Genomic DNA, 25,385 nt, shown 5'->3' on the forward strand with positions numbered 1-25,385 from the left:
ATACTGATACTGATTTTACAGTTTTGGTAAATGTACCACGGTAAAGTAAAATAATTAAATTAGGGAAAATTGAAAACAGTTAAGGAATATACAGGAAACTATACTATCTTTGCAACTTTTCTAAGATTATTCTAAAATAAAAGGCTTATTTTTAAAAGAGATTTAAAAAGTTAAAATCACAAAGATGGATTAGGACCAATATAGAATCTTTATAATTAAGATATGTACCAACAAATACAATGTGTGGACTATACTGAAATCCTTAACTGAACTATGAGAAGATTGTCCTGAGACAATCAGATAAAACTGAACACAAAATAGATACTAGATGATTTAAGGAAAATTAATCTTCACTTTTTAGGTTTTGATTATATAGTGGTTATATCCATACTGTAGCTATATTATGTTTTAAAAGCTATAATGCATTTTAGTAAATAATGCATTTTAGTTATATACGTAAGAGTTTATAACTAAAATGCTATCTAGAATTTGCTTTCAGATACTTTATCAAAAACAAAGTTGGTGAAAGAAACAAGAAAGGAATAATACCGAAAACTATTAAAACTGGTTGAATGATACATGGCAGGGGCCATGTCCATTATAATATTTTCTACTTTGGTCTGTATGTGAAAATTTCCATAATACTAAGTGAAAATTTTAGTAAGAACATATGCTCTAACACTAAACTGTCTTATGCTAGATTTAAATCATGGCTCCACCATTTATTATCTATGTAACCTCATGCAAATTACCTAATCTCTCTGTACCTCAATTTCCTTATCTTTACTTTTTAAAGATTTTATTTGAGAGAGACAGAACAAGCAAGCACGAGTGGCGGAGGGGTAAAAGGAGAGGGAGAAGCAGACTCCCCACTAAGCAGGCGGCCAGACACCGGGGCTCAATTCCAGGATGCTGAGATCATGACCTGAGCCAAAATCAGATGCTTGACCAATTCAGTCACCCAGACACCCCAATTTCCTGATCTTTAAAATGGGGATAATATAGTATTGACCTGACAAAGTTACTGCAAGGACCAAACAAGTATAGATAAAGTTTGGGGGGAAAGGTCTTGAACAGAGTTAAGCAGTATATAAATGATTCCTATCATAACTATGATCTAAAATGGAAACCTCCAGGCAACAAAAGTTGTAGACATCTAAGCTTAAAACTCTACTATGCTTAAATCTTTAACCTGGGGAAAATAACTACCTCCTCTTCACAACTATCATTCCTCTTCCAAGGGTCTAGTGAGAAATAAAAAATATATTTAAGAATCATAAGCAAAGATGGAGTCAAGCCCACTAAAGCCTCTCACACCCACTCATGACAACACAAAAGCAATTAACTCAGGACTCTAAAAGGTTAATAACAGATGGACCAGGGAGGTGAGCCAAAACTTACAGAATGACTAATAAAAGTAATGAGTTTCCTGAGGTTTTTTTTTCCTTTTACCTCCCATCATGGAACAGGATGACCCCTGTGCATAAGTGTATGTAAGGCACAACTAAAATACAGAGAGAAAGCCATTTTTCTGGACAGAATGTGATCCAGAGATTATGAGAAGAATCCTTGTTTTGGGTTTTCTCTTCTTTCCCTTTTCTCTTTTTTCTCTCTGCTGGCCAAGTCCCAAATACAGCCTCAGTCACAGAGCTGCAATGTGGCAGCTATGTAGGCACCTAAAACCCTGAAAGTGAAACCATCTTTCCAGTCAGTAGAACCAGCAAAGAGAACTCTGTGGACCAAAGAGTGTGAAAGGAATCCTCACTACCTTTTTCTTAACATTCCACCATAAAAGTAGCCCTGGGGGCACCTAGGTGGCTCAGCTAGTTAAGCATCTGACTCTTGGTTTCGGCTCAGGTCATGATCTTGGGGTCATGGGATCAAGCCCGCATCACACTACATACTGGGCAGGGAGTCTCCTCAGGATTCTCTCTCTCCTTTTCCCTTAGCCCCTCCCCCTGTAAAGCAAATAAAATTTTAAGAAATAAAATAAAAGTAGCTCCAGTTATACAAAAGTGATAGCAGCAGAGGCGGCTCTAACTCTGAAAGAAACTCTATCTTTCCAGCCAGAGAACCAAGAAAAGAGGCCTCTAAGTTAAAGAGTGTAAAGGAAGGATGAGAAAAGAAGACCCTTAAACTCTTAACTCTGTGTATAAAGTGACAAAAATCCCAAGTTAACCACAAAGCTGCATGTGTACAGAAGAAACACAAAGTAGTACAGCAAAGTCTTTCAAAACTGAGCCAAAACTGTAATCACAGGCCAAAGAAGATAAATTTCAGTCTAAATGTAACAGTCTAAATTTCAGTCTAAATGGGGCACCTGGGTGGATTAGTCAATTAAGCATCTGCCTTCAGCTCAGGTCATGATCCTATCAGAGTCCTGGGATTGAGCCACATGTCCAGATCCCTTCTCAGTGGGGAGTCTGCTTCTCCCTCTTCCTCTGCTTCCACCTCTGCCATTTGCGTGGGCTCTTCCTCTCTCTCTCAAATAAATAGTATCTTTAAAAAATGTTTAAAAATAAATAAAACAATGCTGATCCCTGACAAACCTAATGAAAGCCATGGATCTAGACATTCATAAATTCAGTGAACACCAATAAAATTAACTCAAAGACTCTATACCCAGACATATTATAATCAAATTGTCAGAAGACAAAGAGAGAACCCTGGAAGCAGCAAGAGAAAAGCAATTCATCATGTACAAAGGAGTCTCAATAAGGTGAACAACTTATTTCACATCAGAAACTATGTAAACCAAAAGGCAATGAGATCACATATAGTGCTTAAAGAAAGTACTCTATATATGGCAAAACTATTCTCCAAAAATGATGGAGAAATTAGAATATTTCTAGATAAAAACTGAGGGAGTATGGCCCCTAGCACCCCTTTTATTTTCTACATGACTGAAAAGGCAACTATATAAAATAATTAATTATAAATCTTTATGAATGGGCACAAAGCCCACATAAAAGTTAAGTTGTAACAATAACAACATAAATATAAGAACAAAGTTTTATATACCATGAAACTATATTGGTATTCATAGTTTAAGTGTCTGACAATAATTTTCACTTTAGTATGTCTAATATTAAGCATTTAATTGCCATGACATCCATTTCAAAAAAACATTTATCTTGAGTAAACATATTGCCAACTGTATGACATAACTACTAAAAAAACAACAAAAGGAACTAGGTTCTTACCACCCATTAACGTCTTTCAGAAAACTCCAGGTAACTTAGATAACTGACTGCTTGAGTGACCCTGTTTCTCCCTTCTCATGACCTAATTCCTGCTTTTCTGCTTTAAATTAAACAACAGAGAGTAAACCTGCAAAACCCTTGACATTCCACCCTTGAACTCTAATAAGGGCAGAGCCCCAAGACTACTCTTTCTCTCTACCCTCAACGTGGCTAGATGGTGCCTGGTGTGTAACATATGTCATAATAAGAACCAGAAGACCTGGCCCAGCTATTAATAGGGGCCCTGGTAGCAGAAATGTCTGTGGAACATGCCATAAATAATGTGTGCCCAGACAAACACTACAGACATTTCTGACAGGGGGTACTACCATCAGTAGGCTCAAGATAAACAGAACAGTATTAATTCAAACTAGAATGTTATAAATTATAATGTTAATTATAACCCCACAACAAATATTAAGAAAGTAACTAAAAATATATATAAAATGTATATTTATGTATATATTCACACACACATACATACACTAGAAGAAAAAGAAGGTAATCAAAATAGTACATTAAAAATGTCTAATACAAATGGAGCAATGGAGAAATTGATGAACAAAAAGTATAAGACAAATAAGAAAATGGCGAAAGTCTTTCCTTATCATAATTACATCAAATATAAAAACATCAAACTCTCCAACTTAGAAATAGAGAATGAAGTAATGAAACAAGAAGATGGTCAGCGGCGCCTGGGTGGCTCAGTGGGTTAAAGCCTCTGCCTTCAGCTCAAGTCATGATCCCAGGGTTCTGGGATCAAAGAGCACCTCATTGGGCTCTCTGCTCAGCAGGGAGCCTGCTTCCCCCTCTCTCTCTGCCTGCCTCTCTGCCTACTTGTGATCTCTGTCTGTCAAATAAATAAATAAAATCTTTAAAGAAAGAAAAAGATGATCAAATTACATAGTGTCTATAAAAGACTCACTTTAGATCTAAGGACACACATGTGTTAAAAGTAAAAGAATGGAAAAATGTATTCTATTCAAATAGTAACCAGAAAAGCCTGAACCTGTTTTTAAAAAAGTCTCTCTTAGCTAGGTTTGACTGCTCCATTGCAAAACCTCCTTTTGCAGCTCAAATAAAGAAAATGGTAGAACTTATTTAAAAGCAAACAGTCTTAGGTCTGTAAGAGTATGAGGAAATAAGAATATTTGTGGGGAAACTAGAGAAGCTCCATGAAAACTTTTAAGAAAAAAAAAAGGCCCAGATGCAAAACAAAGAGAGAAAAAGACAACACAAAGAGAATATGTTTAGTGGGAAAAAATGAGTAAATTCACATAAAAATCTTCCAAGATGTTTGATGATATGGATTATACTATCTGACATTTTTAGGCTTGGCTGCTCAAACAACAAGAAGCATCAGAATTGGTTAAAAAGTTCACAGAAGTAATTATTTTAAATAAATTTTTCAAAAAAAAAGGGGGGGGAAAGGGGAAAAAAAGAAGAAAAAGAAAAATCATTGTACAAGATTTCCTAAACAATTAATTCCCCTGTGCCTTCAATAATTAAGATAAACTACTTTGGAGGGGGAAAATATTGGAGAAAGAAAAAAAGAGTATTGAAGCAACTGCTTTTGATCTAACGTGGATGATGAGTAACACTTCCTAACTCATTCTATGAGGTCAGCTTTACCCTGATACTAAAGCCAAACAAAGGCATCACAAGAAAATTATAGACCAATGTCCCTTATGAATACAGATGCAAAAATCTTCAGCAAAATAGCAAACTGAATCCAGTACATATTAAAGCATTATATACCATGGTGAAGTAGGCTTTACCCCAGGAATGCAAAAGTGGTCCAAATGTAGAAATAAATCCATTTAATATACCATATTAATAAAATGAAGGGGGCTTTTTGGTATCAAATTTTTATTTTATTACCTATGAATTCCACCCCCTCCTCCAGTAGATCAAGAAGGCAATGCAATAGCATTTTTGACAGTTTGCATTCCTTTTGGAATATACAAGTTTCCATCCGTTTCATTGCTTTTCAAACTAAAGTACATCTTTTAGCACTTCTTGTAGCTGATATGAGTTGATGAACATTTTCTCAGTTTTGTTCATAACACATTATTTTTGTTTCTTTTTTTCCTTTTTTCCTAAGACAACTGTTGAGTGTATACAGAATTGAGTGTATATACAGGTTTTTTGTGGGGGGTTTTTTCCACTCATCACTGGAAAAATGTTGGTTCAATAGTCTCTAAAATCCATTATTTTTGAAGCTATGAATCCTTTAAAATATTGTTCCATTTATATACAGCACTATCTTCCTCTCACTGCTTTTAGATGTTATGAATTGTTTTTTTTTTTTTAATGACATCTCAACAGATGCAGAAAAATCACTCGACAAAATCCAATACCCTTTCTTGATAAAAATACTTAGGAAACCAGAAATAAAAGGAATCTTCCTTAACTTGGTAGACAGCACATCTATTAAAAACACATAGCTAACATTGATGGTGAAGGACAGAACATTTTCCCCTGAGATGAGGAACAAGATGAGGAACAAGGCAAGGATGTCTGCTCTCTCCATTATACTAGAGATTCCAACCTGGGCAACTATTCAAGAAAAAGAAATGAAAGGCATCCAGGAAAGGAAGAATTAGAATGTTCTCTATTCACAAATATCATGATCTTTCTTATATATAAAAAATCCTAAAGAATACACACAAAAAATTTAGAGCTAATAAGCAAATATTTCCACAGATTAACAGTGAATAATTCAAAATGAAATTTAAAAATCATTTCCATTTATAATAACACCCAAAAAAATGAAATACTCTTTTTATAGATTCCATTTCTTCATATTGAGATTCACCATTTGTCGAGTCAGTGTCATATTTTTTGCTATAATTTGAATACTTCCGTTTTTTAACATGTTTGTAGTTTTGTCCTTTAAATCTAATATCTGAGCTCACTCATAGTTATTTTCTATTAACTACTTTTTTTTTCTTAGTATAGGTCACATTTTTCTGTCTCTTGACATGTCTCATAGCTTCTTATTAAAAACTAGACATTTTAGGAGTGCCTGGGTGGCTCAGTCAGTTAAGCATCTGCCTTTAGCCCAGATCATGATCTTGGGATCCTGGGATCAATCCCTGCATCAGGCTCCCTGCTCAATGGGGAGTCTGCTTCTCCCTCTCACTCATGCTCTCTCCTCTCTCTCTCTCTTCCTCTCTCTAAAGTAAGTAAATAAAATCTTAAAAAAAAAAAAAAAGGATATTTTAGGGGCACCCAGGTGGCTCAATTGGTTAAGCATCCAACTCTTGATTCATGAGTTCAAGCCCAGTCTTGGTCTCAGGGTCGTAAGTTCAAGCCCTGTAGTAGACTCACAACCCTGAGATCGAGAGTCATATGCTCTACCAACTCAGCCAGCCAGCCACCCCCCGAATTTTTTTGACATTTTAATTTCCCTGGCCTTAAACTGTGGGATCTATGTCCCCTGCAGTGTTGATATCTCTGCTCAGGTTTTAATACTTACATACTTTTTTACTCTGGGTTCCAATGGAGGTTACCCTGTCTGCATAGCTTAATTTTCAGCTAGTTGTCTGTGCAAAGGTATGCTCATACATCTCAAACCTGCTCTTCAATCTGTGCCTGGGATAGGAAGAGCACATTCAAGGCTTAGCCAGTTCTCAAGTCTGCCTTGGCCCTTGTCTTTTGCTAAACACTTCAGGTCTCCCCTGTACATGTGCGTGGTTTCACAGTTAACAAGGGATATGCGGAGAGCTTATCCCTTTATAGTTTTCTCACTTCCAAGGTCTGACCCATCCCAATTGGCACCAAAACCTAAGACTTACAAATATGTGGGTTTTCACTATTATATTTCCTACCAAGTTCATCACTTCAAGTTGACACATACAGGTTTTTACATGTTGCCACAAGTTGACTTAGCCTCTGGCAGCAAGGCTCCTAGTTTCCCAAACTCTGGTTCTTGCCAAAGGAATTGGGGAATGCAAGAATGCTGTAGACATCAACTGTTCTTATAAGCACTAGCAATTTTCCTAAGAATAAATGCTTCTCAATTTTTTTCTGCCTTCAGTCAATCTCCAAAGCCCAAATAGTTGTAGGCAATTTTGCCCAGTTTTACTTTACTTTTATGGAAAAGATTTGCCACTCTTCCTGCAGCTATAGCTGGATGTCCCTCTTTTGTAGTTATTTTTATGCTCATTCTCCTCATTTTATAAGATGAAAAAATAAAGATTCAGTCAGGGAAAGTAGACCATTTGTTTAAAGTTAAAGAACTATGTGGTTTTAAGGAGTTAATCCACCCCTTAACAAGTAAAAGATATGTAGAATATGGTCATGGAACCAAGAAGCACCTTGTTTAAAATATATCTGACTTTGGATTGTACTTTCTTTGAACATTAGCTTGCTCTTTTGTTAAAGTGAGATGATTGTTATAATCCACAGATAACTGACTAAATCTAGGTGGATCTCCATGAGTTTTAGTTATCCAGCTGAAAGGAAATCTCATAAGTGTGTGAAGGGTAGATAAAACTGGTCAGAAAAGATGGATTAAAAATAAAAAGGCAAAATATTAAGCTGATATTCCAATACATATATAATAGATCTTTGTTTGTGGCAGGCAATCTGCACAATGGTTATTTATTTACACTTATATAATCCTCTCCCTGAGTGTGAACTGGATTTAATGACTGATCACTTCTAATGAACAGAGTATGGCAAAACTGCTAGGATGTTACTTTTGGGATTACGTTAAAAAAACAAAACAAAACAAAACAAAAAAAACTGTGGCTTCCATTTTTGGGTGTTCTTGGATCTGTTGCTCTGGGAGGAGTGAGCTGCCACACTGCTGTTAGCCCTATGGAGAAGCCACAGGGCATGGCAAGTAACTTAATTAAGCATGTTAGCCAACAGCAATGAGGACCTGAGGCCTGCCAACAATTTCACGAGTAAGTTTGGACAGGAATTCCTCAACCCCAGTTGAATAGCTCCAGTCAACACCTTGAATACAGCCACGTAAGAAACCCGGGATCAAATGGGACCCATCGAAATCTCAAAGGGATTAATACCCCACAGAAAATATAAAATAATGGGGCACCTGGGTGGCTCAGTGGGTTAAGCTGCTGCCTTCAGCTCAGGTCATGATCCCAGGGTCCTAGGATCGAGTCCCACTTCGGGCTCCTTGCTCAGCAGGGAGCCTGCCTCTCTCTCCGCCTCTGCCTGCCTCTCTGCCTGCTTGTGTGCTTTCTCTCTCTCTCTGACAAATAAATAAATAAAATCTTTTTTTTTTTAAATTATATAGTCAAAGGCATTTCTGAATTTTCTTTGGATAATTTGAGATTCAAGAGAAAGTGTACTTCAAAATTGAAGAAAGAGAATGTTGGTCTGTCAAGGACTGACCTGTAACAACATTTTTATTGAATAAAGAAAACTATAAAGGGGAAAAAGGAGCCTGAAGAACATTGGCATGTCACTTGTATCAACCCAGGAAACTGCTTACTTTAACATAGGTGTGTTACCAATAGTTTGGACATGACAGAAATTCAAACTAAGTAGGTGTAGGCATTCTAAGTATGTAGAAGATCCAGGGAGCTATCATTTTGTACCTTGTTGTTCTGCCATCATTGCCTTCAGCTACTAAATGGAAGATGGCTTATTCTTATAATCCGGGTTGTCTAGCCCTAAAAAAACGAAGAAGAAGCAAAGGGCAAGCAGCTGCTTTTATGGTATGACTAAGAAGTTGTACACATTACTTCCACTCATATTCTATTACCTAACATTTAGTCACAGAGCTACACCTATCTACAAGAAAGGCTGAAAAACAGACTTTAATTCGGTGACCACATGCCACGTTAGAACATGGTAAATTCCGTTACTAAAAAGAATATGAGGGGAATGGACACTGGGAAACAGCAGTGACTTCTAATCAGGACCTCAGTTGAAAACAAACTTAATATTCTTGATCTTTGGTGGCGGATCTGGAAAACACAACTAAAATATGAATTACCAGGGGCACCTGGGTGGCTCAGTGGGTTAAAGCCTCTGCTTTCGGCTTAGGTCATGATCCCAGGGTCCTGGGATCGAGCCCCATGTCAGGCTTTCTGCTCAGAGGGAGCCTGCTTCCCCCTCTCTCTCTCTGCCTGCCTCTCTGCCTACTTGTGATCTCTCTCTGTCAAATAAATAAATAAAAGCTTTAAAAATAAATAAATAAATAAATAAAATATGAATTACCAGAAAATGTACAAATCATATCACAGATATAATCTGAAATAATCACTCCCAGCAACATCCAAATATTCCTAAGCCTTGAAAGATTCTATTTTTGACCAGGGCATCAGTATAAAATTTCAGAAGATAATTCAAACTGAAAAAACTTCCACAAAACGCATTGTTGTTTAACACTTGCTCAGACCTATCCCACAGAACCTTATAGTACTTGAAAATCAAAAAAGCCAATACCTATATTTGGCCATCTAATTTTTGATAAGGAGATTTTATCTGTTATCAAGTATTATTATAAAAGTTTATGAATAAGCAGATGGCATGCAAGTTATAGAAATAAAAGAAGCAAACCTGTGTAGCTATTTTATATTGATTCCTGTTGTGTCAGGGACTATGCTGGGTATCATGAGAGACACAGAGGTGTTCAAGATAAAACACAATATTCTTGGGGCGCCTGGGTAGCTCAGTTGGTTAAGCATCTGCCTTCAGCTCTGGTCATGATCCTGGGGTCTGGGATCAAGCCCTGTGTCAGGCTCCCTCCTGAGCAGGGAGCCTGTTTCTCCCTCTCCCTCTGCTCTCTTTGTCAAATAAATAAAGTCTCAAAAGAAAAAACCCCGTAATATTCCTGACTACTTATTGTATGATACCATTTATATGAAATTCCTAGAAAAGGCAAAACTATATAGGCAGAAGGCAAATCAGTAGTTGCCTGGGGATAGGGGTGTGAGCAGAAATTGCAAAGACTTTTGCAGAGTAAGACTGCAAGGAGGCACAAGGAAACTATTTGAGGAGTTCTAAAACTGGATTATAACGATGGTTGTACAGCCCAGAACACTTGTTAGAACTCAAACTGTAGGGGTGCCTTAGGTGGCTCATTTGGTTAAGCATCTGCCTTCAACTCAAGTCATGATCACAGCTTCCTGGGATTAAGCCCCTTGTTAGGATCCCCACTCAACAGAGAGTCTGCTTCTCTCTCTGACCCTCCCCCTGCTCATGCGCTCTCTCTCTCTCTCAAATAAATAAAATCTTTAAAAGGAAAAAAATTCAAATTGTACACTTAAAATGAGTAAATTAAATATCAATATAGCTGTTTTTCCCCCAAAACATCCACAAAGCTCTGTATTTCTATCATTCTATCATTTTTCTTCCCAGAATCTTTGAATTCCTATTTAAGACAACATAAGTGCACATACGCGAACATCACCTGTTACAATAAATAACTAAGCAGATAATATCCTTAAGATTCGGATAGATTTCCTCTTCGCAATCATCTCAGAATTAACTATTTCAACAAAGTTCTACTTTTCTGCCCTTTTTCAACTTTTTTCCACGTATATCATCCCTTGCCTCTTAAATATTCTACTCATATTACCTGCCAAAATCTTGAAAGTAACATGTACTAAATAGTCTCTTGAATAAAGTACTGTTCAGAAAAACAGAAACGCAAAACCTACTTCTGGTACTTTTCTAACCACACACCCACAGGAAAGTCACATAAAACTATTTCCTTATCTATAATTTAAAATAATTTCTAGCAATTTAATCATTAAAATTTAAGGCACAGCGAAATTATAAAATCCAAACTATTACTACAGAGTGCTACTCTACAGTACAGTCAGATATTATGAAATTTACAGAAAAATAAGATTTATTCTAGAGCCAGTCACAGAATTCAACAAAACACAAAACTTTTTTTTTTTTAAGTATTTTAGGAGGAGATACTAAGAAAGGATGTGTCCTTCCGACATATACCCATTATTCTTTGAGCAATTCCTTATGCTCTAGGACAAAATTTTCTAGGCTCATCTTGTACTTTCCTGGTACCAGTTCTGTAATCAGCCATTTCTCCAACAACACTGATTCATTTTAGGAGAGAATGGTTTTTAGAGGCTAAGATCTGGATTCTAAGTGCATACACTGTTATTGGGCATTGCTTCTGTAAGGCCCTCTCAAGTGGACAGGACTAGGGAATATTTATATATGTATGTATGCATGTAACCAATCACCCATCACTATTCTAGCTTCTTCCTCCACATAGATGCTCTTAGCACACCACTTTGGCTCCAAACTTGAGCAAGACTCTTGACAAACAAAAATTATATTCAGCCAAAATTAAGCAACTTTTTAGGAAATTATGCTAATATTAAATGTTTTCATATACGCCTTCACTTATTATTTCGTATTCCCTAACATTTATACAACCTGGTATCCCAAATCTGGGGGGGGAAAGGCCCAGCATTATCCCCTTGACAGCTACATTACAAGGCACCAAAACGTACAGAACTCTCAAGATAAGAAACAAATCTCACCTTTTGTGGTCTAAGTTAATCAAGATTACTTGGCATTCTTCAACAAAGAAAAATCTTGAAACTGACTTCCTAACAACATTCCATTTCAGAGCTTACTAAACTCATCCCTAGAATTGCAGAGATATACCTTCTAGAGGTTATCTGGTACTAGAGTAGTAAGTTAAGCATTCATGAAATGCTACATATAACTTCGTTCCTCTTACCCACTAGTAGTTACATTCAAGGCTTTAAAAAGCAGTATTACGGGACGCCTGGGTGGCTCAGTTGGTTAAGCAGCTGCCTTCGGCTCAGGTCATGATTCCAGCGTCCTGGGATCGAGTCCCGCATCAGGCTCCTTGCTCAGCAGGAGCCTGCTTCTCCCTCTGCCTCTGCCTGCCATTCTGTCTGCCTGTGCTTGCTCTCTCTCCCTCTCTCTCTGACAAATAAATAAAATAAAATAAAATAAAAAAGCAGTATTACTTTTTTCTTTGACTCCCATTTCCATTGCTTTCATCCTTATTTTCATATCTTTAAAAAAAAAAAAAAGTCAAGTATATAAGCCTTCCCCCAAAGCACATTTCTCTTATAAAATTCTTTCTTGATCACTAGAACAAGCTGCTAGCAATAAAGCTGTAAAAAATCAAGACTTAATACCTACCAACATATTATTAGGGGTGCACGCATGGTGCAGCAGTTTTCTAATTGTGGTGACAGATTCTAGATCTCTTACCTGGTTTTCTTTGGGGGAAAAAAAAACAGGTCTGCTGACAGAGAGCAAGATTCCTAAACAAAAGCACACAAAGTCTCTAAATATTAAATACAGATCTCAAAATACCAGTTACTCAAATAGTAACACTGAAAGAAAAGTATTCCACTGCTATCATTTAGTAAAATTGTTGCATAGTGGCTCTACAATATAAAATTCTAATTGTGATATCACAAGGCAGGATTGTTTTAAGTTATAAAGGCAACAGGTGTCAAAGACCTCAGTTCAGGGGGCGCCTGGGTGGCTCAGTGGGTTAAGCCGCTGCCTTCGGCTCAGGTCATGATCTCAGGGTCCTGGGATCAAGTCCCGCATCGGGCTTTCTGCTCAGCGGGGAGCCTGCTTCCTCCTCTCTCTCTGCCTGCCTCTCTGCCTGCCTCTCTGCCTGCTTGTGATTTCTCTCTGTCAAATAAATAAATAAAATCTTAAAAAAAAAAAAAAGACCTCAGTTCATCCAAACCAAGCCATCAACCAGTAAAAGATCAACTGTGACAGGCTAAAGTCCTTAAGAAAATGCTATTCCCACAGATGACCTTTGAAGAGCCATTCCCTACTTCTCAGATTTCTTATATTTAAAGACCACAATTCAACCCTACAGACCCAATTATAAAATTAGCCTGTGACTCATAATAGCTTAGAAGTTGTTGGGGCGCCTGGGTGGCTCAGTGGGTTGGGCCGCTGCCTTCGGCTCAGGTCGTGATCTCGGAGTCCTGGGATCGAGCCCCGCATCGGGCTCTCTGCTCTCTCGGGGAGCCTGCTTCCTCCTCTCTCTGCCTGCCTCTCTGCCTGCTTGTGATCTCTCTGTCAAATAAATAAATAAAATCTTAAAAAAAAAAAAAAAAAAAGAAGTTGTCTAGTGTAAGCTCCTCCCTGCCAACCCCAATTCAGGAATCTCTTTCATAAAATCTCTAAGAGAAGATTACTGAGACCCTCTTTCATAATATATTGGAAAGCTCTCTAGGCCTGCAAACACGGAGAGGGATTCCAGTCCAGGGCCCGACTTTCATTATCTAAAATGTCTTAAAGTCTTCAGGCTTGTTTTTTCATGTGAAAGAAGTGGGGAGTAACCAGATCTCAAATGTCTCTTCAGATTCTGAAGTTAAAGCTCACTATTTCAAGAAACAATTCATTGTTTTTACACAGCTCGTGCTGGTAGAAAGGATTTTCTAAATTTCTAAATGTACACATTCTTCAACCCTAAAATTCCACCTTCTTGAAATTTACCCAAAAAAAACCTGACTACATATGCACAGAAAACATCCGTTAACATTGTTGGTAGTAGCAGTAAGTTGGAACCATTCAATAATAGAAAACTACAGTAGGGTATAACATTGTGGAATACTATGCAGCAGTTAAAAAAGAAAGAAGAAAGGGGTGCCTGGCTGGCTAAGTCCATAGTGCATGCAGCTGTTGATTTCAGGTTTGTAAGTTCAAGCCCCAGGCTGGGTGTAGGGATTACTTAAATAAATAAACTTCTTTCTTTTTTTTTTTTTTTTTAATTTTTCAGAGAGAGAGAGAGCGAGCGAGCACAGAAGCAAGGGGAGCAGCAGGCAGAGGGAGAACAGATTCCCCGCTTAGCAAGGAGCCTGATGTGGGACTCAATCCCAGAACCCTGGTATCATGCATGACCTTAGTCAAAGGCAGATGCTTAACCAACTGAGCCAACAGCCACCCCTAAATAAATAAACATTTTACCAAAAAAAAAAGAAAGAATGAGAAAAATAGAAAGAAACTATATACATACACTACTTACTAATAAGGAAAGACTTCCAAACCATACTATCAACAAAACAAAAAATTCACAACATGTACATTTTGATGCCATTTATGAAAAAAAGCTATGAAGGTTTACACAGGTCTTCCTACAAAGACAGAAATGTTCTGCATCTGCACAGTCCAGTATGGTACCAGCCAGTCACACATGACTACTAATCCCTGAAATGTGGCTACTGTGACTGAGACACTGAATTTTAAATTTGATTTAATTTTAACTACTTTAAGCTACTGTACAGAGCAGCTCTGGTAGAACAATCTAAACTAGTAACAGTGGTTAGTTACCTCCGGAGGGGAAACTAGATGAGAAACTAGGGGTGACTCTAGACAAACTTTTGTCCTACCTGCATTATTTTAATGTTTTAAGACAAGTTACATAAAAAGAAAATTTTAAAAGAAAATCTTTTGATATTGAACCAAAACTCTGCCCTATGAACTGCCATCCATAAAAAGAATTTAGGTAGGGTTTTGGTTTTTTGTTTGTTTGGGTCTTGTTTTTTGTTTTTTGTTGGTTTTGTTTTGTTTTTTGTTTTTGTTTTTGTTTGGGGGGGGTTGTTTTGTTTTGTTTTGCTTTTTGCCTGGAAAAAAAAAATTTACCTGGAACAAGTTGGTAGTTTTCCTTAAAAACAACCCTTAAATCACATTTCCTTACATTTCTCTTTCAAACTCTCCTTCCTCCACATCCCACACCCCCCCCCTTTTCACAACTACAGTAACTTCTGGTACAAAAGATAACAGCAATATAGTCATAAAGGCTACTGATCCATAATTAGGGACGAAGGGCATGCTTTCTAAGAATTTTTCCAATAGAGGTGATAGATTTGTATCTCTGTATGCAACAGTTCTTCTTGTACTATAAAAACATAGTCATAGGGCACCTGGGTGGCTCAGTCAGTTAAATGTCTGCCTTCAGCTCTGGTCATGATCTCAGGGTCTGGGGATTGAGTCTGGCATTGGGCTCTCTGCTCAGTGAGGAGACAGTTTCTCCCTCTTCCTTTGCCCCTCCCCCTACTTGTCCCCTCTCTCTCTCAAATAAATAAAATCTTTAAAAAATAAATTAAAAAATGAAAACATCATCATAGCTCCCAAAGTCTTCTCTTCTACAAGAAAAACACCTCCAGTTCTAACCAAAAATTGAGCCAGACCCTTTCACCATCACATGGCTTTTATTGTGGCTCACAAAACAACTCAGGTCCGGATATTAACATTTCTTAGAGGCTTTTCTTAGTGGCATGGCATATTCACCTAGAGTATCGGCCCAGACTTCCTAAATACCTAGCCATCCATTTGTTCATGAATATTTACTCAAACCTACTAAATACCAGCCACTGCACTTAGCGGAGTGGATAGAACAATGAACAAAATCTATGTTGATTGAGCCTCTTCCACCAAAAGCCCTATTCCTAAAAGTTGGAATGCACTGGTAAACACTCAAAAACCTCAATTCAATTCATTCCAATAGCCTAACTCACTTCGTGCTGAATACATCTATGACTATAAGACACACACAGAGAATCTTTACTCAAGTTTCTAATACAAGGAAATCTACCTAACATGTGTAAATACTCCAGCACAGAGCGCCTGAGTGGCTCAGTCATTAAGCATCTGCCTGGGGCTCAGGTCATGATCCCAGGGTTCTGGGATGGATCCAGGCACTGGACTCCCTGCTCCACAGGAAGCCTGCTTTTCCCTCTCCCACTCCCTGTGCTTGGGTTCCCTCTCGCTGTCCTCTGTCAAATAAAAAAATGAAATCTTAAAAAAAAAAAAAAAAAAAAGAAACCCCCCACCTTTAAAATAAATAAACACTCCAGCACAACAGGGCAAATCCAATGAGAAATCCTCAAATGTCCTTCAAACCAAGTGTTGAACAGTCCAGAGAGAAATCTGAAAAAACATTTTTAGCAGATAATCTATTCTAGCGAAACTTATTCTAAACAAATTTTCTTTATTATGGGATCATGTACCCTTTTTTGGGGGGGAGGGGCATTAAAATGTTCTCTGCCTCCTGAAATGTGATTTGGGTGGAAAGCAGAAAGTACCTGCATTTTGTTTTGGTTTTTAAACAGTCTTACCTGCCAAATAACAAGACAGCAATCAAACTTCTATACCAAATAGCTGATGACATTTGTCATTTGCTGATTTAAAAGACTCAAGAAAGTTGCTCTTTCCTAAAATGCATACCCTGAACACAGAGTAGGCAATTACTCCTCCAGAAAGCACACCTCCATAAGAGTTAAATCATTACATTTTGACTCAAGGAAAAGTTGTGCTTTCCCATTCTTTTGCTATATTATTTACAAGAACATCGGTATCACAGTAAAACGAATCTAAACACACAGGATTATAAATGTGCAAAAACTCTAATCAAAAAACTTTATTTGCGAGAGTAACAATTGTAACTGATGATAGTTACATCAGTAACAGTAAACGTAGCCAAATTCTTATCTAGGTTATTTTTACCTGGTATTAAATATCTCCCATACTGAAAAAGAAGGTTCATATTTATTAAGTTGGCCAAGGGGGTGGGGATGGGCAATGAGGAAAAAAATAACTTGCTAGCAATAATAACACTAACTTTGTCACTTAAGTTTCAAACTAGCATTAACAAAACTGCAAATTTTACTTAGTAGAAAGTGAGACAAAGCTCCCATAGGACAACCACGTCTTCTCCACTCACCCATATTCCCAACAAAAAAATACTTTTGTCTCTACCTTCTGACAAACTGCATGGTTCTACATAAGGAATAAAATGTAGGAAGGCAACAAAACATAACATAAACCAAAGGACTTTCAAGTCCAGCAGACTTAACTTCCCCAGACTGGCCCTTTGTGTGTGTGACCTTGGACAAGTCATTCAACTCTTTAAGCCTCACTAGATTCTTTTTTTTTTTTTTTTAAGATTTTTTATTTATTTATTTGACAGAGAGATCACAAGCAGGCAGAGAGGGAGGAGGAAGCAGGCTCCCCGCCGAGCAGAGAGCCCGGTGCGGGGCTCGATCCCAGGACCCTGAGATCACGACCCGAGCCGAAGGCAGCGGCTTAACCCACTGAGCCACCCAGGCGCCCCAAGCCTCACTAGATTCTAAACTCCAGAGAGCAAAGACCACTTCTGCCTTACTTATTACTGTAGGCACACGGCGTTGAAATATCAATGTTTTCTTGTATAAAGTGGTGTTGTTAATACCTATTTCACAGCGTTAAGTTGGTGATTAAGATATTATGTATGTAAAGCTCAGGCACAGTGCCTGATCATGGTAAATGTTCAATTAAAGATCACAGTTAATGACATCAACTAGCAGCTATCAAACCGGTAAGTACTGTTGGAAGACCTTCAAATACTAATATACAAAATCTTTAGTAGTAAATGTAAATCGCTCAACTGATAAAAATATTTTCGCGGAAAATCTAAGAAGAGTTTCTAAACTAGTGGGAATCCAGTAACAGATGAATCCGGAATTGTGGTAACCCAAGCTATTAAAAGACACTAACCAAACTCCCAAGTTTTTCTACTTCAAAAAACAGGCCATAAGCATCTTCCCCATTGGCTTCTCCCCTTCGGACTTCTCTGGCTATCAGGGAACCCCCTCCTCCGCACTTAGGGGGAGGAGAGAGAAAACCTCCGAGGCGGGGGCCGGGGTTGGGGGAAAGCACGCATCCCTGCGCCACTCGCCCAGACCCACCTTGAGCAGGATGGATGGCGGCAGCTGGTTGATGTCTGGGGTTTCAGGGGGTGGATCCCTGTGACAGTCGCAGGGGTTTTCGGGGGGCTCCTGACAGTCCGCGTCGCCGCATTCATGCTGCTGCTGGGCGGGCGAGGGGGCGGTGCCCCCCGCTCGGGCCGCGTCCCCGCCGGCCTCTGTGGGGGCACCTTCGGAAGTGGGAGAGGAGGGCGGGGGGCAGAGCGGCTGCGGTGGCTGCTCGGAGCCCTGGCAGCAGCCGGCGTCGGGGGGCCGCGGCGGCGAGGCGCCTCCCCCCGCAGGCCCTCCGCCGCCGCCGCCGCCGCCGCCGCATCCCCCACCGCCGCAGCGGGGCTGCTTACACGGCGTGCAGGCGGGAACCCCGGCCCCCTTCCGCTTACACACCATTTCTGGGGGCGTAGGGGGCTCGGCCGGCGGCGGCGGCCCCCGGAAGAGTTGCACGGCAGCGGGCGGCCCCAGGAAGCGCACGGGCCCCACGCTGGCCAAGAAGAGGCTCCGGCCCTGCTGCTCCCAGGCGGCGGCCGCGGCCAGCCCCAGCTCTTTGCAGCAGGAGGCAGGAGACGAGGCCGAGGCGGCGGCAGCTGCGGCGGCGGCGGCCGAGGATAGTAGGAAGCGGCGGGCGGCGGCAGCACAGTCCTCGGCAGCCAGGGCCGCGTAGCGCCGCGCCAGGTGCTGCGAGGAGGCGGCCGCGGCGTAGGCCCCGTCCCGCGGCGGCGGCGAGAGCGGCGGCTCCTCCTCTGGGCCGGCGGGGGCGGGCGCGCCGGGGCTGTGCACGATGAAGCAGAGCATGCAGGGCCCGCGGAAGAAGCAGTCCCGGCTCCCGGGCGCCGCCGGCTGGGGGGGCGCCTTGGCCGGGGTCCGGCGGGGCAGCCTGAGGAGAGGGCGGCGGCGGCGGCACCAGCTGCAACAGCGAGGCCTCTTCTGGCTCGGGCGGTTACGCGGCTCCTTCGAGAGAAGGTGGCCCATATAGAAGGCCCCGAGGAGGGGGACCGGGACGGGGAAGTAGGGAGGCCCGGAGAGGCGAGCTCCGGCAGCGGGACAGGCCTCTCGCTGGCTCGGCCTCGGGCCCGCGGCGGGGTCGCCCGCCCTGCGCACACACACGCACACACGGGCACACACGCGACGGTGGGGGGTGGGCGTCAGCTGCGGGCCGCCCGGGAGCCCGACGGGGGCTACATGCTTTGCCCCGGGAAGCCGGGAGAACGATGGGCGCGAGCTTTGGGGACGCGACGGAGAGAGCGAGCCTGCCGGCTAGGCAACCAGTCCAAGCCTGACCCGCCGACTCAGTCAGTGCGGCGGCGGGGGGGGAACGCGGGGTCCCGCTCGGACCATTTTAACTGCGGCTCCGCCGGCGGTGCGCGCGCCCGCGACACAGCTCGGAGCCGCAGGAGCGCGCGGCCCGCTCGGGGAGGGGGCGGAGCTGGCTGCGGCGACGCGCTTGGGGCGGGGGCGCGGGCGCCCGGCTGCTCACCGGGGACGGCCGCTAGGCAGGGGACTGCTGGGAAGAAGCGGGCCAGCGAGCGCGCGGGGCTCGCGGGGAGAGGCGCACGCCCCTCCCTCCCTCGCCCAAGGTTTCGCAGAGGCCGCTGGGCCCACGCCTCTTTTCTGGGACGGGAGGAGACGCTTCCGAGCCAGCTGTGTGACATCCGTTTGCACAGCCGCGCTGACGTCTGTAGGTGTAAGTTCAAGAACTGCCATTGGCCGGGAGCCGCTGCGCTCTTCCCCTCACCCCCACCCCCAGTCTCGGAGACCGAAGCCACGGAGGAGCCGTAAAGGGTTCCGCCGGAAGGCCGACTTGGGTCCCCCTGCTGCCTCTCCGGTGCAGCACCAGATGTGAGGCCTTTGGGTGGTGTGACCCTGCGTTCTCAGGTGAGGAGCTAATGAGTGGTGCCGCATCTTTATGTATTCCACGTGTTTTTATACTTGTTGCTTGCGGCCGACTGCTGACTTCATAACTTTATTTCAAAGTGAAAGCATATATCAAGTTACCTATGCACGCCGAAAAGATAAAACAGTTTCTCAACCGACGGAGTCATCCAGCAATCAAGCTGCAAGATGACTATCATCTGCACTCTCAGAGTCCCATCTCTCCATCCATCCTACACCTTAAAAATGATTGCGCACTGCCTACTGTATGATAAACAGTTCTAGGCGGACTTTGGTGACCCAGATGAGAAAGAGGAAATAGGCTTCGCAGACAACCCTTTAGAAAGCTTGACTATCGTGAGTCCAAAGAAACAGGGCAATGATTAGAGCGGTACCTGGTATTGCGAGACAAATGGAAAGAGGCTTAGATGATGGGAATGCATCAGAATAAAAGAGGAGGTAAGGAGATGGAAAGGGATAATACAAGACCCCTGAGATGGTGGAATGGCAGAGTATCTTAGGAGGGATACCGTCTTCACTGAGCAGGAGGGATAAGGGAAAGATAAAGAATGGACACAGATAGATATGGAAGTGAAAAAGTTCCTTTTACCGGGTCTCTATTTTACTTTAAGTGGAGCTTGGTTACCTGCTAGAGTGGAAGGAAAGTGGCAGTATTTTAAAAAGCTGCTAAGAATAACTTGAGAGAGGGCGCCTGGGTGGCTCAGTGGGTTAAGCCACTGCCTTCGGCTCAGGTCATGATCTCAGGGTCCTGGGATCAAGTCCTGCATCGGGCTCTCTGCTCAGCGGGGAGCCTGCTTCCCCCTCTCTCTCTCTGCCTGCCTCTGTCTACTGTGATCTCTCTGTCAAATAAATAAATAAAATCTTAAAAAAAAAAAAAAAAAGAATAACTTGAGAGAGATGAGGAAGCAGTATGTCAAGATTCAAGGTCCTTCAGCTTAGAGATGGTTGTTTGAGCCTGTGTGACTTCTCCCACCCCTGTGGCCAGCCTCACCCTCCCTGTCTTTGCCCAAACTTACCATCAAACCTTTGCTAATAATGGCCTCTTTGTCAAGAATGACTTTTATTTTAGGCCTGTCAGCATTCAGGGATCTCTGTTTCTAAGCTTGATCACAGTGCAGTGGAATTCCAAGAAACCTAGAGGCAAAGATGTGTCAAAGGGTTTTACATATTTGTTACTATCAAATGCAGTGCCCAAACTACATTTCTACAAATATACACACAGTTCTGGTCCCTCTGGGACTGTGTAGGAATCCTCTAGGGCTGCAGAGCTCCAATACTGAGGTGAAGAGGTTGGTAGTGACAGGGTTTGCCTAAGGCCTTATAACAGGTCCTTTGCCATCTCTACCAAGCTGCACTTTGAGCAAATGTAGAGGGCATTCTAATCTTATTGCTTCATGTCAAAATTGTGGACCCATTTGTTTCATATTAGTTAAATATACACTAATACCAAGGATTTCCACTTACAGGTATTTACTGGCGAAATAGAAAAGAATGTATCTACAAAAAGACTTGTACATAAATATTCATAGTAACTTTATTCACAATCACCAAAACCTATAAACAGCCCAGATGTCCATCAGTAAATAAGCTGGTATACTGATTTGATGGAATATTACTCAGCAATTAAAAAGAAAGAAAATTTTAAAACATGGATAAATGTCAAAAACTTAGGCTGTATCAGACTCTGGAGTTGGGGCCCTAGAATCTCTACCTGATTTTAACAAGCTCCCCATGTGATTACTACACAGCTGGGCACCACGCAGACCTATCAGAATTATACATATAATCTAACTCTAACTTCTTGCTTTCAGAATATGAGGTATGTGACAGACTTTTGAAGTGGTTTTTGAAATTTACAGCACTAGTTCTTCCAATTCCAGAGCTGTTCAGTCATAAACGGGTGGCTGTTTTTGAACACAGCATGTAGCAGAGAATCTTGTGTATTTTAGTAATGATTAAGTAAGCTACTGCTGTGGTCACCAGAGCCAAGATGAGTTTTAGAACAAATTACCCTAAGTAATAACCCTGATAAATATTCTAAATATTCAGGAAACCAAGTTATGAGTAAGAGTTATAAGTAGCAATTTAGAAACAATTATAGTGCTTGATGGTTTTTTTTAGTTGGAAAAAGAAAAGCAGCTCCTGAACAACAAGAAGCTGGCCTGGAACTATTAGCTGGGCCTTGGTGTTAACTGGCATGCTCAGCTAGGTCTGAGTGTTCTTTTGAACATCAACAATCTCACAAAACATCAATATCATTCATGGCTACTCTGTAACCATAAGAGACCAGCCAAAAATAAGACCCTTCTGTAATCATGTCTGAACAAAGCAAATACAAGAACATTCCCCATACCACAAGAATGACCAAGCATTCGGGCTAATATACATGACTTCTGTTTTTTAACCATTATAACTTAGCTTTGCTCTGTTCTTCCTACCTTCTAGAAAACAGTTATTAAAATACTCAATCATAGCATTACCTGCTTCCTGACAGCATCCAATTCAGAGCAAAGCCTTGAACTTTCCTAGAATCACCTAGCACAAGTCCAATCCTTTAATAAGTCTTATACCTTTTTTACTGAGACTCTCCGCGGTTCCTCTTGGTGTGCTGTGTCCTTGTGACAAACCAATAAACCCAACTTGGTTTGACTGGGGGTGCGTTCCTGCTGGCCTTTTGGCTGACGGTCATTAACATTTGTTATAATCAAAGGTCACCACCCTACCTAAAATTACTCCTTCCTGATGCATATAGCCTGAACTTACATAGTTATATGTCATTTTTATCCCATTAAAACTGAATTATTCCCTCCTTTATTCTTTCCTCTTATCCTTTTTCTATTTTCTTTATACCTCATTATCACATGTTTATTTTGACTCCGGGAAGACAGTGACTTTGTTCAGTTTTTAGGAACCATAATCTGGTAACTATATAAAAGATGAACTAGAGAAGGAAAAGGCTCTTAGCAGGAAGACTAGTTAAGATTGTTCAAAGGGTCAATGGAGAGAACGTAAAAGCATGAGAAGGCAATTATCGTAAGGAGATGAAGTAGGGGTAGGATTCAGGATTCTTTCTTTTTTTTTTTTTTAAAGATTTTATTTATTTATTTGACAGAGAAATCACAAGTAGGCAGAGAGGCAGTCAGAGAGAGGAGGAAGCAGGCTCCCTGCCAAGCAGAGAGCCCGATGCGGGCCCCGATCCCAGGACCCTGGGACCATGACCCGAGCCGAAGGCAGAGGCTTTAACCCACTGAGCCACCCAGGCGCCCTCAGGATTATTTCTTATGTGGAGTTTTCAGGAATTCATAATGTATGAATGAGGTAGAGAAGAGGGGATGATGGGTAGGGAGGAAATGAAGAACACTGAAATAATGACTTGTTTATTCAAATGTTTTTTTTTTTTCCCAATGTGTAGCTAGTTGTGGTGAAATAGTGGGTTCTATGATAAGTATTTTCATATTTCAATAAAATTCAAACCTAGGGTTGACTTGTGTTATGACATAGATTCACACTGAAAGCCAGTATATAAATTTAAAATGTTGAAAGACAGTTTAAAGAAAAGCCTCTTCTTTCTTCTTTGCTGACATAGAATATACTTACTTTGAAATTCACATTTGTCTATAAGAAGACACTTAAGTAGAAAAGGTTTTAATGCTTCCACTTGGGTAATGATGGTTGTTATAAACAGGTAAAACATCCTATAGCACCGGTGAAATAAGTAGAACGCAAATAACAAGCCACTGATCCCACCGATTGTGGTAGGTGCAACTGATGGCCTAGAAGAACACTCTAGGAGCAGAAGACATTGTCTTATGTGTGGAAAAAGCATGCAGCACCCTAAGTGTTCAATAAATTCAATTCCTTATTGGATTGTGGTTTTGAAATACTCAAAACCAAAATTAATACACAAACCCGCTTTTGAAATACTTTAAAGCCAAATATAATAGAGAAAACAAGCTTTTAGAGAACTCCCTTCAGAAGGACAATCTGTACTCTTGCATAGTTTGTTTCAGATACAGTATAAAAGTTCACCTGGTGCGGGGGAGCCTGGCTGGCTTAATGGCTAAAGCATGTGACTCTTGATATCAGGGTCATAAATCAAAGTCCCGCAATGGGCATAGAGCTTATTATTAAAAAAAAAAAAGTTCAGCTGCTGCCTGCACTGTTCTTCCCTCAGCTCATCTCATGACTGATTGATGCTCCTCTTCTGGGTTTCAGCCCAGATAGCACCTGTCACAAGAGCTCTGCCCTGGTTGTTCTGTCACAGTGCGCTTTTCACTTCTCTCTCAGCAGCTCCCGCATTCGCTGTGTTTGAGAATTGGTTGGCTGTTGCCTACAACAGAATTAAGCCCTACTCTCAAACTGAGCTCTCTCCCGAATCACTAGCACCTATACTCACTAATCAGTTGCATTTTAAAGAGAGATTATCTTGGGTAGACAGGATGTTATCAGGTGAGCTCTTTAAAAGAAGATCCAAGAAGTCAGAGAGAGTCAAAGCAGCAGCACATGCTTTACTGTTGGCCTTGAAGAACCAAACTCTCATGTTGCGGAGAGAATGATGTGGCTGATGGTCCCTAGGAACTAAGTAGCCCTGGTGGATGGGCAGCAAGAAGGCCAGTCCTCCAACCTATAGAGTTCTAAATTATGTCAGCAAATACATAAACTCCGAAGATGATCCCGAGATGCAGAAGGGAGCACAGGCCCACAGACATCTTGATTTCAGCCTTGTAAGAACCTGAGCAGATAATCCAGTTGACCCCTTGCCAGAACTTCTGATATATGTAATTATGAAATAGTAAATAAGCGTTGTTTTAAATACTACATGTGTGATCATTTGTTGTGTGGAGATAGGAAATATACTTAGCCAGGAAACACAGCCCTGTGGAAACAAAGACTTAATGTCACTTATCAGGAGAAAGGAAATAATCAATTATCCATACCACTCCAAAGATTAATTCAAAGTCAAGAAAGGAGACAATCAGGACTTAATGGAGAGAATTCACTGTTCTCCACTTTTATGTAAATTAATGGGATAATTGAGGCAAAGCTGGGGGGTTACTTTTCTTTCTTTTGCTTAGGACTCACATGTTTATCTTCTACTTAAATGAAATTAATACAACACAAAGATGTTCTTCCATTTATAATCTCTCAGTTCTGTGTCCAGCTGTACCCTCCATTGTAATTGATGTTTTTCTCATTTTCAACTGCTAGAACAGGGATTTTAGATAAAAGAATTGAGTTACATGTGTCTCCCTAATAAATTTTATGTTTTTCCTCCAAAGTTTAAAAACATTTGGGTTTCTTACTATATAATTTTAAAATACATGCTTGCTCACAATAAACAAAGAAAGGCCAGATAATTAAAATTCCTTTCCAGGGTGGTAAAGAGTCCCATCTTGATTTCGGTACAGATCATGATCTCGGTTGTGAGATCCAGCCCCACATCTGGATCTGCGCTGGATGTGGAGCCTGCTTAGGATTCTCTCTCTCCCACTCCCATGGCCCCTCAGCCCCCCAAAAAAATTACTTCTAGCGACTCACAAATAGC

General features: G+C 41.0%; 2 protein-coding genes across 4 annotated transcripts in view; one reads left to right on the forward strand and one right to left on the reverse strand.

Annotated features, from left to right (window-relative positions):
* FBXL17 (F-box and leucine rich repeat protein 17) overlaps nucleotides 1-18,940 on the reverse strand; it is a 521,014-nt gene extending 502,074 nt beyond the window's left edge. For all 3 annotated transcript variants that reach the window (XM_047731562.1, XM_047731561.1, XM_047731563.1), the window contains exon 1: nucleotides 17,936-18,940. In XM_047731562.1, the coding sequence (XP_047587518.1) occupies nucleotides 17,936-18,919 (984 nt within the window). In that variant the 5' untranslated portion in view covers nucleotides 18,920-18,940. The remainder of the gene's footprint in view (nucleotides 1-17,935) is intronic.
* LOC125101207 (collagen alpha-1(I) chain-like) lies at nucleotides 8,858-25,118 on the forward strand. The gene is made up of 4 exons (XM_047731803.1): nucleotides 8,858-8,935; nucleotides 18,033-18,558; nucleotides 18,612-20,278; nucleotides 24,015-25,118. The coding sequence occupies exons 1-3, from the start codon at nucleotides 8,858-8,860 to the stop codon at nucleotides 19,724-19,726; spliced, it is 1,719 nt and encodes a 572-aa protein (XP_047587759.1). The 3' UTR covers nucleotides 19,727-20,278; nucleotides 24,015-25,118.
* The last annotated feature ends 267 nt before the right edge of the window (nucleotides 25,119-25,385 follow it).

This window comes from Lutra lutra, chromosome 5 (genome assembly GCF_902655055.1).
Source record: "Lutra lutra chromosome 5, mLutLut1.2, whole genome shotgun sequence".
Classification (NCBI taxonomy): Eukaryota; Metazoa; Chordata; class Mammalia; order Carnivora; family Mustelidae; genus Lutra; species Lutra lutra.

What these genes read in the sequence shown, in the direction of transcription:
- LOC125101207 (XM_047731803.1), top strand. Translation starts at nt 8,858, where the DNA reads ATGGCTTATTCTTATAATCCGGGTTGTCTAGCCCTAAAAAAACGAAGA. An exon ending in GGCAAGCAGCTGCTTTTATG is followed by an intron (nt 8,936 to 18,032) that starts GTATGACTAAGA and finishes GGCTCCTGACAG; the next exon opens with TCCGCGTCGCCGCATTCATG. An exon ending in GGCGGCGGCGGCCGAGGATA is followed by an intron (nt 18,559 to 18,611) that starts GTAGGAAGCGGC and finishes AGGGCCGCGTAG; the next exon opens with CGCCGCGCCAGGTGCTGCGA.